Source organism: Lemur catta, chromosome 1, assembly GCF_020740605.2.
Source record: "Lemur catta isolate mLemCat1 chromosome 1, mLemCat1.pri, whole genome shotgun sequence".
Lineage (NCBI taxonomy): Eukaryota > Metazoa > Chordata > Mammalia > Primates > Lemuridae > Lemur > Lemur catta.
In genome coordinates, this window is record NC_059128.1 from 148,623,742 (window position 1) to 148,643,681 (window position 19,940).

A 19,940-nucleotide genomic window follows, 5' to 3' on the forward strand; every position below is an offset into this window, starting at 1 on the left:
ATAATTATATAAAGCAGTAATAATACTGAACACTAAAAGTGGCTTATATAAATGGGAAGTATTTTAAGGATATTAATTCATAGTACTTTAAATATTTTAAGTTGTATTATTAAAGGAAAGGGTAAAAATAATATTTGATTTTAATAAATCAAAGAAAGCATATTGTAACCTCTGGGTACTACTGAAAGAATAGTGAAAGGAAGTTTAACTTCCAGATCAATTCAAAGGAAAAGAGAATGCCAAAAAAAAGAGAATTCAAATAATCCAAAATAGGGAAAAGAAAGAAGATGAATGAAAGAGAAAATGGGCAGAACTAATAAAAACCACTTATAAGATGGCAGATTTAAATTCAAGGAGATTGATGATTAAGTATAAGTAGGTAAGATGCTCCAATTAGAAAACAAAGATTGTGAGATGGTTTTTAAAAATTAAACTATTTGCTGTTTATAAAAGATATCCCTAAATAAATTACAGGGCAAAAATATATATAATGGAAATGAGCATACATATCCAAACTTTTGGGGTGCTGCCAAAGATATACCCAGAGGGAAATCTAAAGCATTAAATGTTTGTATTATAAAAGGAAAAAAGCTGAAGGTTCATGAACTAATGATGTATTATAAGAAATTTGGAAGAGAACAACAAAATAAGAGAAAAAGAAAAGAGCAGATTTTGTGAAATAAAAAACAAATATATACTAGAAGAGATCAACAATGTATTCTCTCTGAAACTTGAATTGATACTTAGGACTTCAACCCAAGCATCACCTATATTCCTGAATTTAGACCTTTCTTTGGGGAGAATGTTTCCATATTGATGCTTTCAGCCAAAGCTCAGGGATCAGAAAATTCTCTCCTGATTTCGGAGCTGACAGCAGAAAAGAATTGTTCTTCTTGTTTCCAACCCAGAGAAGTTCTCCTAACTCAGTGCCTTCTTTGTCTGTTTTAGGACAACCATGTGTAGCAAAGGGAGTGGTGAACAGCAAATCATGAGAGCTGTTGATGTGAGGATTGAGAGCAACCCAGTTCCTGGTGGCATGTACAATGCCCTCTGCATTAAGGATGAAGGTCAGTGCCAGAGTCTTTGTAAAGGTCTTGGAGGGTGTGCTCTTGGGGGTTGCTATCTCAGGTTGGGTTCTCTAGAAGACCTTGTGATGAGGATTCACTGAACATGGTTTATAAGGAAATCTTCCAAAGAAAAGCAAATAGGGCAGTGGGGAAGTAGACAGGAAAGAGAAGGGGGCCAAGCAGTGGTGCAATATTAAGCAAAGTCCACAGTGGTTGGGGGGTAACTTTGGCTCAGTCCCTAAGGAATCTCTGGAGACAGTGTATGTGACCACAGTTTTCCTGATTGGGGTGAGGGAGCTGGGGCGTTTATACCTCTACACCTATCAGTCATTGGTGAAAAGTTACTTCAGGAGATGAAATTCTCAGACTCTTCTGGGTTTTTTGTGTGCACAGGCAAAAGGTTCCAATAGCCTGAGTGCCACCCTCCAACACATGGGCAGAGGTGCCCAGCCCGTGTACATGAAAATGGTAAAGGTACCTCGGTAATAAGGGCAGAGCCCTGGCAGCAACTAATACAATTGCTGTTGTTCACAGCTTGCCTTGCCATCTCTCTTCATAGTGTACAGTGCACTTAAAAGAAAAAAAAATTATTTTTCCCTAAAAGAAAATTTATAGGATTTAGAGAACTGCTCCTAGGAATGAAAATTCAGCTTCCTTTTGGGAAATCAGCCGAGTGGTGAGGAGAAAACCATAAAGAAGTCTCCAGGGCAGCAGTTCATATTCATCAAAATAAGCACACCTTCATCAGAAACACATGCCATTGAAGGGAATGTTCATGTGAATGGGAAGAAAGCCAGCTTCTTACTCTTCAGTCATAGAAATGCGCACAGGTTCTGCTTGGCTGCACACTGGACTCATCTGGGACATATTAAAAAGTACTGACGCCTGGGTGCCAGCCCTAGAGATTCTGATTTGACTGTTCTAGACATTCAGGTTTATTAAAGCTCCCCAGTGATTTTAACGTGCAGCCCAGGTTGAGAACTACTTCTATAATGCAGGGTTTCCCAAACTTCTCTGATGATGTGAAATACCAGATGAACTTGTTAAAAATGCAAACCCTCAGGCTGCATCCTAGAGGCACCAAATCTTAATCTCCAAGGAAGAAGTCAGAGGAGTTGGTAAAAAGTTAGAGCCATGGTGAACCCGAAGGCCCTGGAAGATGCTTGTTAGATGTTTATTAGTGATAGGGTTCTCTTCTGCTATGGGGTCTCTCTCCAGGAAGGGTTCTTCATTTGCTGATTTCTATGAAAATATGTTGGGAGAGTCTCCTGGCATCATCTGTCCAAAATCAAGCAACTGAAAGATGTAGCCTTGTTTTGGAGAAACCCAGGGAGAGCAATATCTGTGGTTTGTTTGGGTTTTTTTAAAGACCACATAAGTAAATTAAAATGATCCTTTGAATCCCAAATATAGGCAGAGAGACAGATCTTTGAGGGAGACAGGACAGAGCCAGAGGAAAATAGAATGACCTTTCTTCAGTGACCTCAGATAAATATGTAGGGCTTCTGAGTCCTATCTCTTACCCCTGCTGAACAAGAGATGTCAGTTAGCTTTTGCTATGTAACATACCACCTCAAAATGTATTGGCTTAAAACAACTATTTATTTAGCTGGTGATTTTGTGCACCACCAATTTGTGTTGCTCTTCTGCCAGTCTTGGCTGGGCTCATTCATGAGTCTATGGTCAGCTGCTGGTTAGCTATGTAGCCTCGCTTCTGGGAGTTTGCTGGCTGTTGACAAGGTGATGGGGGTGGCTGAGCCATGTGTTCTTCTTCATCCAAAGGGCTGGCCTGGGCTTTCCACCTCACAGGCCCTCAAACAGGTTACGTGTGTGCAAGCGCAGGCCCCTTTTGCCAACAATTGTAGTGCGTGAAGCCAGAGGTTGAAAAGTCCTTTCATATCCTACAGGGCACCAAAGTGAAAGCCATGATAGTGACTCCAAATGTGAGTCATGGGCAAATCAACATATATGATACGTTTCAATAATAAGAACACATTGATTTAATGATTTATTTTTGTGCATATTCCAGCCAAAAATGCATAACTGAATCTAATCATGAAGAAACATTAACTAAACTCAAATTGAGGAATGTTCTACTCTTCAAAAAATTTTAGGGATAAGAATGCCAAAGAAAGGCTAAGTAACTGTTCTAGATTAAAATAGACTAAAAAGACTTGACAATGAAATGCAATTTGTGATCCTGGATTGTTTCCTGGACCAGGAAAAAATAGCTGTAATTGATAACATTTGAATATGGATTATGAATTAAACAATAGTATTGTATCAGTGTTTAAATTTCCTGCTTTTTTTTTTTTTTTTTTTTTGAGACAGGATCTGACTCTGTTGCCCAGGCTAAAGTACAGTGGCATCATCATAGCTCACTGCAACTTTAAACTCCTGACTGAGCTCAAGTGATCCTCCTGCCTCAGTCTCCCAAGTACCTGGGACTATAGGCGTGCACCACCACATCCAGCCAATTTTTCTGTCTTTTGTAGAGATGGGGTCTCTCTGTGTTGCCCAGACTGGTCCCAAACTCTTGGCCTCAAACGATTCTCCTGCCTCGGCCTCCCAAAGTGCTAGGATAGGACTACAGGCATGAGCCACTATGCCTGGCTTAAATTTCCTGATTTGTGTAACTATATTGGAGTTACATACGAGAATATCCTTGTTCTTAGGAAATGTACACCAAGGTTCTTAGGGGCAAAGGGACATCATGTCTATAACTTACTCTTAAATGGTTCAGAAAAGAATTATAGATATAGATAGGTATATACAGATATATACATATTCACACATATATGTATATATACATGGACACGTGTGTGTATGTAGAGAAAAAGATAAAAGAGAATGATAGGGCCGGGCGCGGTGGCTCACGCCTGTAATCCTAGCACTCTGGGAGGCCGAGGCGGGTAGATTGCTCAAGGTCAGAAGTTCGAGACCAGCCTGAGCAAGAGCGAGATCCCGTCTTTACTAAAAATAGAAAGAAATTATCTGGCCAACTAAAATATATATATATAGAAAAAATTAGCTGGGCATGGTGGCGCATGCCTGTAGTCCCAGCTACTGGGGAGGCTGAGGCAGTAGGATTGCTTAAGCCCAGGAGTTTGAGGTTGCTGTGAGCTAGGCTGATGCCATGGCACTCACTGTAGCCCGGGCAACAGAGCGAGACTCTGTCTCAAAAAAAAAAAAAAAAAAAAAGAGAATGATAAAGCAAACAGGGCAAAATGAAAACATTGGTGAACCTGGATAAAAGGGAAGTTCCTTGTTCTTACAATTTTTCTATAACTTTGAAATTATGTAAAAATTTAAAATTGCAAAAAAAGTAAATGGTCTACATCCTCCTCCAAAAATAGCAAAAACAACAACAGCAGACAAAAATAAATGCAAAAAACCAAAAGACCTCTGAGTCATGGAGAGCCAACATGGGAGGCAGAACTGGAGGGTGCTGAGACCAGGCACAGCAAGGACAGGCCACCAGAAAGCCCTGCAGCGGGCGGTCTGGACATGTTCCAAGGCAGAATAGCGGTGCTGGCAGCAGCTTCTGGGCTCCCTGAGCTCACTGCCATGCAAGAGCTGGGCAGAACGGGATACTTTAGATGAGGCATGTACTGTGGCTCTTGTGACACCTGTCAATGTGTGTGTGTGAAGACTGAATGCCATTTGAACAGAGTAGGAACTGTGTGTGGCTCATCATTGTCACAGTGCTCAGGGCCCTGCCTCCCTGAGCAGTTTTTCAGAGCCTAGCCTGGCCCGCTCACCACTAGGGCAAGGACGGCACAGGACAAAGCATAGGCAGGGGAAGACTGGGCCTGATTGGTAAGGAGGCTTTGGGTGAGCCATGAGGGGGACTCCAGAATGCATGCTGAGCTGGGATTAGGGTCACAGGGCTGTTCTCTCCAGGGGCTTTCTAGAAAAATGAGATGGATTCTCTAGAGTCACTCAGAAAGACAGAGTGACTGTCCCTCTGCCTTCCCTCCTTGAGAAAGAGCGTGTAAGCCACTCCCACACCACCCTCCGCCCTTCTCAGCGGAGTTGCTGCTTTTCCTCAGTAGAGCCTTTGTTGACAGCACAGTCAACAAGGGAAATCTGTTTGCTTAAGGAAGGTGCAGTGCCTTGGCGGGAGCTGAAAAGAACAGGCTGTTCGGTGAGGCTCCCGCATGAGAGTAGGTGAGGTCTGGCTCAGCATATGCCCCCAGTGCAGTGTTTCTCCAAAGGTTGCCTTTTTCCCAGTGATGCTTCGTGGCACTGAGCTCTGTGCTACTGCTTCTCTTTAGCAAGACAGGAAGAATGAAGAGTGTGAACTCCAAAAATGGCAGACATGTGCCTCGTAAAGAGCCCAGAAGGAAACCAGGGCCTGTGGAATGTTCAGGCAGCTTCCTTCTGTGTTTCTTTATAGGAATAAAGTTCCTCATGAATGTAGACTTTTCTCACTTTCCTTCCAGTATTTTTGTTTCACTGACAGTGAATTTCCAGCTCTGTGGTGATCTCACTTAAACTAATAAGTGAAGTTATTTTTAACCAACTGGATGCTGATGAAATAAGCCACTCCACTTGGGTTTTCTGGCTTTGCTTCTCTTGGCAGCTTGTCTGTGGGGTCTGTGGCTTGGGGTCCGGAGGCTTCGAGTCTCCTCTCACCTTCTGTCTGTCACACGGCAGGGCTCTGCTCTGCGTGTGCTTCTGTGTCTCCCGCTCTGGGGCGGGGCTGGCCTTGTTGCCCTCCCCACCTTCTTACCTTGGCCTTCCTCTTCCCCTGCACACTTTACAATCGTCTCTATTTCCCTTCACAACAGAAATGAAATTATCCATTTCATTTATGTCATCGAGAGGAGAGCTGGATGCTCACCTGTCTTCCAGAGCGATGGGGAATTTTTGAGAGTAGCTCATTCCCAGGTCTGCCTGGAGGAGGCCCCGTGCCTCAGGAAAGGCTTTGGGGAAATTCTCCAGCTGTGATCACGAGACTGGAACCAATTAATCCCATGGCTTGCAACATCTGATAGAACACATTTAGTTCAGGGTCTCGGAAGGAAATATGAAGACCTCTGAGCTCATTACCATCGACCTGGTGTTGAAGGTTTGTTTATTTATTTGTTCCGGGTCATGCAGAGTCCAGTGCTCAGACTTGTGGGTGCTTCAGAGAGATGATAGACAGACAGGTGACTTATCCTCATCCTTGACGATAACGGTGTGTCCGGATAGGTAAGAAATGAACATTTTTCCAGGACACAAAGGAGAGGGGCAATTAGGGAGACTTCCTGAAGCAGTGGCATTTGAGGTGGAACTTGAAAGATTTTGTTTTGTGGGGATATTGGTAGGAAGAGAGGGCAGGACATTGCAGACAGAAAGAACAGGTGGGCAAGGGCGGGGGCGGGGGGGGGGTCTAAAGCTCCCGCAGACTAGCTCTGGGCAAGCCGTGGTACTAGAGCTCCGGGAGAGTGGGCAGGTCAGAACATCCCTGGGGCCTTGAATAGCTGCTGGGCAGGTCTGAGGTGACTGCAGAGGGCGGCCCAAATAATTGCCATCATGGTGGCCAAGCTGCTCCTCCTGGGCCACCCACACACCTGGGTGGGCATCAGGTCAGCTTTCTCAGACCTGAGGTCTTCTACTCCAAAAACATGGGCTAGACCAGTCCCGACACACAAACAGCCAGTTCCCTGGAATGCCAAGTATCTGAGCAGCCGGAGAAAAGTTGCCAGTGGGTCCTTTGGCCCCTGAGGCAGATATCTCTGTGATGTCTTTGTGGCCTGGGGCAGTGGGCGCCAACAGCCTGGAGAGATTTCTCCACTTCTGAGCTGCTCAGAAGAGCCGGGGCTGCACTGTGGACCCGTCGGTGTGTTCAGAGTCGCGGTCTGGTTTTCTGGCATGTGGTAAACCTGAGGAGTCCAAAGCCCTGTCTCGCAGACACACACAGGAGCCTCCAAAGCTGGGGACACCAGCTGGCAACTTATTCTCAAGCCTCTGCGGATCTGGTGGGGGTCCTCTGAGCATGGACTTGGAGATACTGACCTGCGTGCTGTTCCAAAGCAGCCTCTGGACCTGTCAGAGTCACTTGCTTAATGGCAGTCTGTCATTCGCTTTCCTAGAAAGGGCCCTTCTGTGGCTCAGAGATCCAAAGAAAGACAGAAAACATAAAGCAAGGTGTGTTCTAGTTAGAGCAAGACCACACACACTTACAGAATATTTATCAGAAGTATTTCTAGTACTTGTCTGAATCCTGGCAGTGACTTGTACAGGCTCAGAGATGTATAAGTTGACCAAAGCCTCAGTTGGCTTTGATTAGAATGTGGATCTTTCTGACTCCAAAGCCCGGGTCTCCTGCTCCTCGCACGGCATCCCAGGGGGGCCAGCTGCTTTCCTGACTTTCCTTGGGGCCAGTGCCGCCCGGGCAGCCTGTGTCGCGTTTGCAGAGCAGCAGTGGACGGGCAGCTCTCTGCACACAGAGTCAGGGCCCCTTCTAGTGTTTGCTTGGGGCCTCCAGTTTCCAGCTGCACTTCTGTTTATGCTTTTAAAGAATTAATAATGTAGATTCCCTGGCCCTTCACGTCCCATCTCCTATTGGTGAAGATGAGCTGAGAGAAACATCAGGGTGTGGGGAGGAGCCTGAGTGCTACATAATGAGTCGGGGGATGGGCTGTTCCACAGTGGGGCCAGAATCCCGCTGACTGTGACACAGGGTTTTCACCAAAGCACGGTCCTCTTTGGGAGCCCATGATCAAAGCCACCAGGATTTCTGACTCTCATGTGATTTCAAAGCCGCTTCACATTTTTAGGTATTTGTTATAGCAACTCCCCCACTTCTTGGTACCAATTTCAGTCTTAGTCTGTTCAGGCTGCTATAATAAAATACCATAGACTGGGTGGCTTATAAACAATGGAAATTTATTTCTCACAGTTCTGGAGGCTGGGAAGACCAAGACCGAGGCACCAGCAGATTGAGTGTCTGGTGAGGGCCCACTTTATGGTTCATAAACAACTGTCTTGTGGAATCCTCACATGGTGGAAGGAATGAGGCAGTTTTCTGATATCTCTTTGATAAGGGCACTGATCCCATTCACAAGGGCTCCACCCTCATGACCTGTCTTGGTCTGTTGTGTGCTGCTACAACAGAATACTTAAGACTAGGTAGTTTATAATGAAGAGAAACGTATTGGCTCACAGTTCTAGAAGCTGGGAAGTCCACTATCAAGGTGCCAGCATCTGGTGAGGGCCTTCTTGCTGTGTCATCACATGGCAGAAGGCGAGAGGGCAAGAGGGCAAGAAGGAGCTGAACTCACCCTTTATGATGGCACCAATCCCACCCATGAGGGTGGAGCTCTCATGGCCTAATCATGTCTTAAAGGTTTCATTTCTTAATACTGTTACAACAGCAATTAAATTTCAATGTGCGTTTTGGAGGGGACAAACATTCAAACCATAGTGTGGCCTAATCACCTCCCAGAAGTCCCACTTCTAAATAGCATCACACTGGGTATTAGGTTTCAACATATGGATTTTGGGGGAGGGACACAAGCATTCAGTCTATAGCAGAGTGAGAGCTATGACATGAAAGTTCTTCTAAGACATATTATGCAGGTCTCGGAATATGCATACTGTGACCTAATTTATGTTTTTAAAAAACTCATTTTTGTGCATATGTGTAAATGTGTAGATATATGAAACTCCCCCCTAGAAAAGAGACATCTGAAGAGAGACACCCTAGAAACAGAGCAGCGGTAAGACTGAAGGGAGACATTTATAGTTTAGGTTGTATAATTTTTATGTTTTGATTTTTTTAATAATACACATGCATTATTGAATTTTTTCTTTTTTTGAGACAGACTCTTGCTCTGTTGCCCGGGCTAGAGTGAGTGCCGTGGCATCAGCCTAGCTCACAGCAACCTCAAACCCCTGGGCTCAAGCAATCCTACTGCCTCAGCCTCCTGAGTAGCTGGGACTACAGGCATGCGCCACCATGCCCAGCTAATTTTTTCTATATATATTTTTAGTTGGCCAGATAATTTCTTTCTATTTTTGGTAGAGACGGGGTCTCGCTCTTGCTCAGGCTGGTCTCGAACTCCTGAGCTCCAGCGATCCGCCCGCCTCGGCCTCCCAGAGTGCTAGGATTATAGGCTTGAGCCACCGCACCCGGCCCATTATTGCATTTTTATGTAACTTTAAAATATCTCCCTTCTGAATGTCTGTTCTCAACCTGTCTTTTATCACCTACATGGGTGTTCTTGAGGCCAGGGTATGTGCTTAGAACTTGGCCTTCTTCAATATTTTGGGTACCCAACATTCACCTTCCTGCAGTCCATGTCTGGTGACTCCAGTGTCCTAGAGGAGGGTGAAATATGGGTGAGTCCTCCCAACGCTCTTTCCCGCCAAGTAAAGGGCTCCCGTGCACTGCACCACATCTCTTGTGGATCTTCAGTCCTCTGCCCTTGGTGTTATGGGTCTAGGAAATGAGACCAGTCTAGGTAGCCACAGCAGACAGTAGGCAGAAAGAGCTTGGCATGTTTGAGAAACAGTGAGCCCATACGGTTTCAGGTAAGGGGGTGAGTAATCCAAGACAGAGCTGGAGAGGTTGGAAAAAGAGCTAGATATGCAGGGGTGAGAATATTGGATTGAATTTTAAGGAGAAATGAGAAACCACTGTAGGGTCCTCAGCCAGGACATGCTTTTTGAACATTCTGAAGATTGCTCTGAGTGCTAGTGGTGCAGTTTAGTATATCAGGAACTCCCAAATGTGTCTGCCATGCAGAGTGATCTGAGCCTCCTACTTATGACAAGAAAGCTAATCAGAAATAAACTATGGTGTGCTCAGAGGAAACATCTAGAACACAATAATGCATGGTGGTTAGAACCCTGGGCTCAGTATCCAGAATTCCTGGGTTCAAATTTTGGTGCTACCACTTAACTGCTTTGGGAATAATATTAGAATCCATGGCGTAGAGTTGTCAACAGGAAAGAATGGGATAACGCAAGTAAATCACTTAGCCTAGTGCCTGGCACAGGGTAAGACTTCAACAGGTATGAGCTGTGACCATGACTAGTGTCTAGCTCCACATGAACTAGCATGGTTTCTTCACCTTGATGTCATACTGTCTTCAATAAATCAACATATAATTTCTTTCAAAATCATTCAGCAAAGTTTAATATGCATATATTACATAAGTATTATGTATGCATATAATATGCATACAACCAAGTAATTCCACGCCTAGGTATTGATCCAAGAGACACATATGACCACACAAAAATGTGTGCACAAATATTCATAGCAATTTTATCATAAAAGCAAAAACTGGAAGCAACCCAAATGCCTATCAACTGGTGCATGGATCAAAAAATTGTAGTGTATCCATATCATGGATGACTTATTATTTGGCAATAAAAAAAGAATGAACTATTAATACATGCAAAAACATAGATGCATCTTAATAACATTACGCCAAGTGAAAAAAGCCAAACACAAAAGGTTACATATTATATTATTCCATTTGAATGAAATTCTAGAAGGGGTAGAACTACCAGTGGCAGAAAGTAGATTTTAGTGATTGCTTGGGGTAGGGCAGGGGGGTGGGGAGGTCACCCAGGGCCAAGGGCAAGGAGGAGGTGATTTAGGAGAGCTGTTCTATGCTTTGATTGTGGTAGTGGTGGTTATACAAGTGTATACAATAACCAAAATTTATTAAGCTGTGCACTTAAAATCGGTGAATTTCATTTATATAAATAATACCTTAAAACAAAAAAGAAAGAAAAAAATTGAGCAGCTTTACAGTCATATTCTATGATTCCAAAATTGTGTTTTTCCAGAGTGTTCTGCAAATTTTATTTAATTAGCAAAGCAGTACTGTAGGGAGGATATTACCATTCTCTTTATTCAGATGAGCAAACTGAAGAACAGAGAGGCTGGGTGCCCCGTCTCTAGTCACACAACCCCTGGAAGGTGCAGGTGCGAGCTCTCACCCACGCACATTCCTGTTCCTGTCCCTGCTCCTCCCAAGCCTATGCAGCAGGCCCCAAGACCCAGTCAGATCTGATGTGCACATCTCCAGCACTCTTGGTAGCCCTGAGGCTGCAACTCTAGTTGTGGACTTGGCATGTGCTTCAGATTCTCAACTTCTGGAAGAAAATAATAATAGCTAACACCTGCGATAGCACCCATTCTGTTATCTGTGCTCGCTCATTTAATCCTCACAATGCCACCACAGGAAGTTACTGTTATTATCCAGATTTCACAGATGAGGAAACTGAGGCACAAAAGGTTAAGTATCTTGCCCAAGGTCACACAGTAAGTAGGGGAGCAAGGGCTCACACCCAGATACAAGAGGGCTGAGGCACTCTTTTCTTCTTCCCCTTGAATATCCTATCTTAACAGGGACTGCTGTTCTGGCTGGGATGTATGATGCTCAGGACAGGATTCCCTGCCTTCCACTGTGCCTGGGACAGTTCTTTTATATGCCGGTAATTATTAACCAGGTTCCCTCTCATTTTCAACATTGTCCTTATTGGGATAATAAACTATATGGTCACCCTAGCTATTATCAAGACAGGTTTGATTTAGAAGAAAATTCCCCCAGGGAACTCTGCTTACCAAAAGGGGTGAGTGTGTGAATGGTAGAATAGTTACACATAGATCTGTGCTTTGACCTGCTCACTGTAGAGGTTCATTGTTATTGAAACCAAGGTAACCTGACAGATCCAGAAATGCAGCCTTTACCTGTGGTGGGGCAAGGGAGACCTTCCAGCAAATCACTCTCTCAAGTTAAAGTGACTCTTTGCTGCACTCATGACCATAGCCCAACTCCAAGAATTGACATCCATCAGTAATCCTCTAGTGTGCCCAACTCTGCTGGCTGCCTCTCGCCTTGAACCAAGCCTCCATCACTGCTGGGTCAATAGTGGGTAAATATGGACCATACCTGACTTTATCTTCTTACTCTCTTTTCCCCCCCTCTCTTACCAAGTTGTGATTTGATGATTTTATTTTCTTATGAGCGTTTTGTTTTGCCCTTTTTTGTAGACCCAGTTAGCATTCGATTCCAATTCAGCCATAGTATGGTTGGCTATATTTGGCTTAAGGAAACTGGGTATTCAATTACCATGATTACTTGAAGATCAATTCCAAAGACCATAAATCTCCAACTATTTATGTGAGAAATGGAATTTGTTTTTGTTCATGTCCCTATTAAGTTCCAGGCATGTGGCAGGCACTGGGCGAAGCATGAGCTCATTTAATTCTTGTGACAACCCTATGAGATAGGTGTGGTCATTAGCTCCATTTTTATGTTTTAAATAGATTTTCTTATTATTAATGTGAATAAGTGGTCATTGTAGTAGAAAGTGTAAAGAAAATTAAGGTCACTCATAATTGATCTTCTCCGAAATAAGTACTTTAGCATCAGTCTTTTTTTCCTTGCATGTTTTGTTTAGCTTACCAAATTGGGATTATGCAGATAACATATGGGTTTGCATTCTGTTTTTTTCACTTACTAATGTATATCTTCCCATGACATTGAATATGCTGCATAATTTCTAATGTCTATTATAATTATCCGTCATATGGGTGTGCCGTGAATTAAATGTTCTCCCACTATTAGACATTTTGGTAGTTCCATGGTTTTCACTATAATAAATACCATAAATACACATATCTTTTTGCTCATCCTCTATTATTTCAGCCTCTTTTAATAGCATCAATTTGTTGAGAACTATGTACCAGAAATTGCATTTAAGACCTTGTCTATTGTTTACTGCATCAGACATTGTCAATTATCTACACAACAGCCATCACCTCCCCTATCCCTGCCAGGTTCCTCCCCTCCCCAGAGAGCTGTTTGTTAATATTTATTAGCACATCACTGATGAATTGGGGGATTAAGCAAGCAGAGAATTACAGGACAACGGAAAGGAGTCAGCATTTCAAAATGGAGGACATTATTTTAAGGACTCAGAACAAATGTAACCACTTGAAACTGTTTAGAAAGTGTTTAATTTATTTTCTTATCAAGCTGTTACTCCATGTCCCTTTAGCTACCATCTCATATTTCTCCTGCCTTTCATGGCCCTAAAAATCCTCCACTCTCATTCTCCATCATCTCACCTTCTGTCATCTCCATTATCTTGCCTTCTGCCCTTCCTGCGTTCTTCCATCCGCTGCTCTCTGGCTTCTGCCTTATCACGTAAGTGGAACTGCTCTCACCAAACTTATAGGAAGTTTCCGTGTGGCTAAATATTAATATGGCCGTTTCTCAGCCTTCATTTTACTTGATATTTCTGCAGCCTTAAGTACTTGACCATACAGTCTTCCTTCAAACACGTTTTCCCTTGCCTTCCTTTGGGTTTTCTTTGTATCTGTCTATCTGCAGTGATGTCCTTTGTGACCTCATTCTCTGCTCACCTCTGAGGGCTCTGACCTGGGCCCTCATCTCCCCTCCCTCAGCACTCCAAAGCTGTCAGTTTTCATCTAAATGCTCGTTAATTCCAAATCATTTCCCAAGCCTAGATCTCCCCACCAGCCCCCAGCAAAGCCACAGATTCCACGTATGCAGCTATATATGGAGACTGCTCTCAGCCCTTCAAATCCACAAGTCCAAAATTATACTTATATCCCTTGACCTTCCTACCCCTCATCCTCTCTGTCACCCCCAACATCTTTCAAATCAAAAGTTCTGTAAAAACCTCCTTCTCAGTATCCCCCAGATCCACCTAGTTCCTGCCATCTGCACATCACTCTGGCTCCCATGCTGGCGTCTGGGGCTGCTCAAATGGCCTCCTAACTGGTCCTCCAGGCTCCAGGCTCCAGGCCTGTTTCCTCAATGCATTCTCTGCACTGCAGACGGTGTTCTTCCTAAAGTGCCAGGGGGATCATGTCATTTCCTGTTTTAAACTCTTTAATGGTCTTCATTCTGCCCTGGACAGATCCCAGACTTCTTGCCTGCCTCGTAGGGCCCTTCACAGACTCGTGCCTTACTCCCTGCAGCCTCGTCGCTTGCAGCTCCCCCGTGCTTTATGCTTCAGTCTTACCAACTTACTGCCATTCCTCCAATGAGTAGAGAGGCTCAGATATCAAAAAGCAAATTCATTTGGCAGTGAGACACAAACAGATAAACACTTCAGTGCAAAAGACTGGAAGCTTCAAAACAGACCCAACCATAGTAAGAGGAATGGTGAAACTTCAAGTCAGTGGGAAAAGGATGGATGGATTATTTGATAGTACCAGGCTAATTGGTTATGAATATGGGAAAATAAGACAATGAATTATTACACTGATTTATGTAGCTCTCTTATAGATTAAAAGGAAAAAATAAAGACCACAATGGAGAAATATTTTGAAGAAATACAATTGGCCAATAAATATGCAACTCTCTTACCAATTAAAGATATGCGTGATAATAAAAGCGATCACTTCATCGGCCTGTAAAATTATCAAAATTTACAAAAAATGACAGTACCACGTGTTCTGAGGAGAAACAGGAAAATTTATATATCACGGGATAGGAGTGTAAATTCTTAAAAACGCATATTCAACTTGGCAGAACATATCAGAAGCGTTAGAAATAAAGGCCCGGCGTGGTGGCTCATACCTGTAATCCTAGCACTCTGGGAGGCTGAGGCGGTTGGATCACTCGAGGTCAGGAGTTCCAGACCAGCCTGAGCAAGAGTGAGACCCCCGTCTCTACCAAAAATAGAAAGAAATGATTTGGACAGCTAAAAATCTATATAGAAAAAATTAGCTGGGCATGATGGTGCATGCCTGTAGTCCCAGCTACTCGGGAGGCTGAGGCAGTAGGATCGCTTAAGCCCAGGAGTTTGAGGTTGCTGTGAGCTAGGCTGACGCCACGGCACTCACTCTAGCCCGGGCAACAAAATGAGACTCTGTCTCAAAAAAAAAAAAAAAAGAAAAGAAAAGAAATATAAATGTCCTGGCTGGGTACAGTGGCTCACACTTGTAATCCTAGCACTTTGGGAGGCTGAGTCGGGAGGATCATTTGAGGTTAGGAGTTCGATACCCCGTCAGTACTGAAAATAGAAAAAATTAGCTGGGTGTGGTGGTGCATGCTTATAGTCCCAGCTACTTGGGAGGCTAAGGTAGGAGGATCAGTTGAGCCCAGGAGTAAGAGGTTGCAGTGAGCTATGATGACACCACTGTACTCTAGCCAGGGCAACAGAGTGAGACTCTGTCTCAGGGGGAAAAAAAAGAAATATATATGTCCTTTCATCCATTAATTCCACTTTGAGTGTTTTATTCTAAGGAAATTAGCATGGCTAGTACTGTAGGGGAGGGAAGACTTTCCCTCTACCCTCTGAGGTAGGTGAGTCTATGAAATAAACTGATAATAGGCAGATCAACAGGAGAAAAGGTATACAAATTTATTACATGACAGGGCATCATAGGAAGGGAAAGTGAATACCCCAAAACTCAGTAAGATTTAGAAGCTTTTATACCCTTTCCTAGGGGAGAGGGGAGAGGGCATATAGGTAATTTGGGGGAGAGTAAATGATTTGGGGGAAAGATGAGTGGACACTTAGAAGAATAGGTGGTAGTTTGTGACAAAGTCTGTGGTGTGTTGACTTTTAGTCTTCTCTGCTGTGAAAACTACTTAATCTTCCTTGGTTGATGAAATGCCAGGGGTTGGGATTCATGACGATTGAGTTCCTTTTGGAGGCTCTGTCTTTAGGCAGATAAGGGGAGCCCAGGGAAAGCTTCTGCCGACATCTGCTGCCCCCCCTGAACAAGTGCCCTCTTGTTTAAAGTAATCAGCATACCAAAACTGCGTGTTTTGGGATGGCATTTGCTGAATTCCTTCAGTGCAAAAATATGTTACAGTGCTCATTATTTAGTAAGGAAAAAGTGGAAATAAAGTTAATGTCCAACCACAGGGGATCCATTATGGCAGATCCATACAAATGGAATAATATATAGTCATTTACAAATAAATTCAAATAATGCAAATATTTGTTGACAAGGGAAAATTTTCACAATATAATGTTAAATTAACAAACAAGCTATAAACTGAAATGGTTATATCATAGCATAGTATAATACTGTGTGTGTGTGTGTGTGTGTGTGTGTGTGTGTGTGTAAAACTAAAAGGGTAAAAATCATGTTAGCAATGGTCACCACTGGTGATGTTAAAGGAGAATTTTGATTATTTTTCTCCAGTGTTTTTCTTCCATTGGGATATTTTAAAGCAAATCTAGGATATTATATCATTTCATTCTAGAAGATTTTTAAAATAATTTTTTTAGGAGGGGAAACTCTGGAAATACTATCATGTAGATTTCCATATGATAGTCATTGGTTTAGAGTTATTGATTGATTGACACAGGGTTTATTTAAATATGGACTCGCCTATACCTTGCAAATACTATAGTGCTTCCAGGGTATGAGACCTGCAAGTTGGAGACTACTGTCTTAAGGCATGGATCTTTGTCAAATGCAGTTCCCCTTGGGAGAAGTTGTGAATAATTTTCAACCATTTATACCTCATGCTGAATAAATTACAGATTTCCAGAGAGGAGGTATTTTTTAAATTAACTTAGTTCATTAAGGTATAATTTACATCCGCAAAATGCACAGGCCTGAAGTTGATGAGTTTTGACAAATGTATACACCTGTGTAATCAACATGCACTCATGATATAGAACATTTTCTTCACCCCAGAAAGTTTTCTGGAGCCTCTATTCCAATAATCTTCTACCCCTCCCTCCTCCAGCAGAGCCAGAGGCAACCTTTGTTCTGATTCTTATCACCACATATTATTAATAGTTTTGCCCGTTTTTGAGGGTAATTCTCAGAGCAGTAGTTCTCCAAGGGTGGTCCTGGTACCAACAGTATCAACATAACCTGGGAATTTGTTAGAAATGCAAATTCTTGGGCCCCAGGGACAGAGTCAGAAACTGGAAAGCACAGCCAGGTGTGTCTTCACAAACCCTCTAGGTGATTCTGATGCATGCTTCTGTTTAAGAACCACTGTGCAGAGAACTTAAGAACTAACAATAAATTGCGGTGGGATGGGGAAGGCAATGCTGGTTGTATATTGGGTGGAGAGGGGGGCTGGGCAGGGGCCCTAAAGACAGCTCCTTCACATGGAGGAAAAGTTGAGCATTTGTGTCAGAAGTGTTACATCTTTGGTTTGTGAGATAATAACAAAGTTTTACAGGCTCTTCTTAAGAATTTCAAAGGTCAACATCAAAGTCTTACAATTTCTCAAAATAAAAGCATCAACTTTCATATGAGTTCTAAACTCCTTGTGGAAACACTGGTTATCAGAACCTCTGACTGGCAGGCAAATGACCCCTTTTAAATTGAAAAATGAGTCAAATGAATGTGTTTATCAATACACATTTGTTTGACAGACAAGATCTTTTATAAAATCACATTTCCTGGGAAGGGAAAATAACAGAAACGGCTGTTAATGTTGAAACCCAGCTCTGAGATCTGAGAAATCCACAAACCTCAATTACTACCTACGGAATAATTGAGAAGTAGCAGTAAGACTACTAGTAAATTTACCAAATATAAGTTTCCCTAGAGAGGGGAAGAGGGTCCAGGTATAGAGCCAATTATTTTCCATAGTTGCCTGTTGAGATTCAAGCTGGGAAGATGAGTGACAGAAACTGATTCCGGTCGTACCTGGACACAGTGGTGTTTTCGACACACATTAGGTTGTGTTAGGGCGTGACACTGTTGACTGGAGCTCCTGGATCACACTAGCTGGGAAGAGGGTGTGTTTCCTGTGTTGAACGTTTGTGGGAAATCTAGACACGTATGGTATGTGAACCCAGACGCTGGGCAGCGTTATTGTGGTTTTCCCGAACCAGATCCTAGCCCGTGTCTTTTGGAAATGTGCTGGCAGGGTCTGGTCATGAGTCTGGTAGGCTCTGAGTTTGGCCTGAAGTTTCCCTTTATCTAGTTTCAAAACAGTTTCCCTGCTCCTGCATTTTCCTCCTAAGGAGTCAGTGTTGTGTTCGTGGATAGAACTGTGTGAGAATGAAAGTATTTATGAGTTCTTTGAGAGAGTTTGAGGAGGAGCCTTCCAGTTTCCCCAAACTGGATCCTAGTAGGAGAAGAAAAAAGTGGGGCATCCAGTGAGAGTCCCGGGCAGCTGAGGAAGGTGGAGAGGAAGGCTGAGCCTTTTGCCCTTGAGATACCAGCTGGGATTCAGTCCAGCCTGACTTGACCGAGGCTGATGACTTTGGTTCATTCTTCATAGGGGATGATGACCCTCCCACCCCACCCCCGTTGAAGGTGCCCCTGGATTTGTGGCAAGTTTCAGATGACTGCTTGTCCCTACTTGCCATGTAGGAGAAATAAGCATCTGATCTCCTGGGCTCCAGTGTCAAGGAAGCTTTGGTCAAAATGTGTCACTCTGTGCTGTCTTGCTGAAGTACAGCCACACCCTTTTTTATTCCAAATTTCCCTCATGTTAAAGCATGTGCATAGCAATGAGTCTCTTTGAGAAAGTATTACCAAAACTACAAGCAATCAGGTGAATCAGGGTAGCTCAAAGCACAAATTGCATTTTTTTATTTTTATCTTTTCTCAGCATATTTTCTTTTAAGCCATATGCTTCTTAGGTAACTTGACTGCAGAAGGACGAAAGGAAAGCAACATGTAAAATTAGGAGAGTAAATGTGAATTTAAAATTATTTCCTTGTTTTTTGAAAAATTTTGCTACAGCAGTTCCATTTCTAGAAGTTTATCCTAAAGAAATAAGATATGTATAAAAATGTACATATGATGTTCATTGTAGCATTGTTTATGATAGTGGAAAATTGGAATAAATGTAAATATTTGTCTAATGATGTAAATAATGTGTTCTACAAAAGATTGATGAAGATTATAGTACTAACGTGGAAAGAACTCTAAAACATTAAAAAAAAAAAAAGACTTCTAGGCCAGGTGGATGGAGGCTGAGGTGGGAGGATTGCTTGAGACCAGGAGTCCAAGATCAACTTGGGCAACAGCAAGACCCCCTCTCTACAAAAATTTAAGAATTAGCTCGGGGCCGGGCACGGTGGCTCACGCCTGTAATCCTAGCCCCCTGGGAGGCCGAGGCAGGTGGATCGCTCGAGGTCAGGAGTTCGAGACCAGCCTGAGCGAGACCCCGTCTCTACTAAAAATAGAAATAAATTATCTATCTGGACAACTAAAAATATATATAGAAAAAAAAATTAGCCGGGCATGGTGGCGCATGCCTATGATCCTAGCTACTCGGGAGGCTGAGGCAGTAGGATCGCTTAAGCCCAGGAGTTTGAGGTTGCTGTGAGCTAGGCTGACGCCACGGCACTCACTCTAGCCCGGGCAACAAAGTGAGACTCTGTCTCAAAAAAAAAAAAAAGAATTAGCTCGGGATGGTGGCATACACCTATAGTCCCAGCTACTTGGACAGCTGAGGCAGGAGGAGGATAGCTTGAGCCCAGGAGTTTGAGGTTTCAGTGAGCTATGATGATGCCCCTGCACTCCAGCCCAGACAATAGAGCAAGACCCTGTCTCCAAGGGAAAAAAAGAAAACTAGGATGACCCATATGCTCAAGGCTTTAATGGGAGAAGTAGACAATATTCAAAAAATAGATAGACAATGTAAACAGAGAGATGGAAGTTCTAAGAAAGAACCAAGAAGAGGCTGGGCATCGTGGTAGCTCACGCCTATAATCCTAGCACTGTGGGAGGCCAAGATGGGAGGATCTCTGGAGGTCAGGAGTTCGAGACCAGCCTGAGCAAGAGAGAGACCCTATCTCTACTAAAACTAGAAAAAAATTAGCCAGGCGTGGTGGTTCGAGACTGTAGTCTAAGGTACTCAGGAGGCCAAGGCAGGAGGATCACTTGAGCCTAGGAGTAAGAGGTTGGAGTGAGCTATGATCATGCCACTGCACTCTACCTGG

The 19,940-nt window shown here is 43.3% G+C and overlaps 1 protein-coding gene across 1 annotated transcript in view; it reads left to right on the forward strand.

Moving 5' to 3' along the window:
* Nucleotides 1-19,940, forward strand: part of SUSD5 (sushi domain containing 5) — a 54,328-nt gene that overhangs the window by 9,577 nt on the left and 24,811 nt on the right. Inside the window, exon 3 of the mRNA XM_045537410.1 lies at nucleotides 949-1,067. Coding sequence (XP_045393366.1) covers nucleotides 949-1,067 — 119 coding nt within the window. The remainder of the gene's footprint in view (nucleotides 1-948; nucleotides 1,068-19,940) is intronic.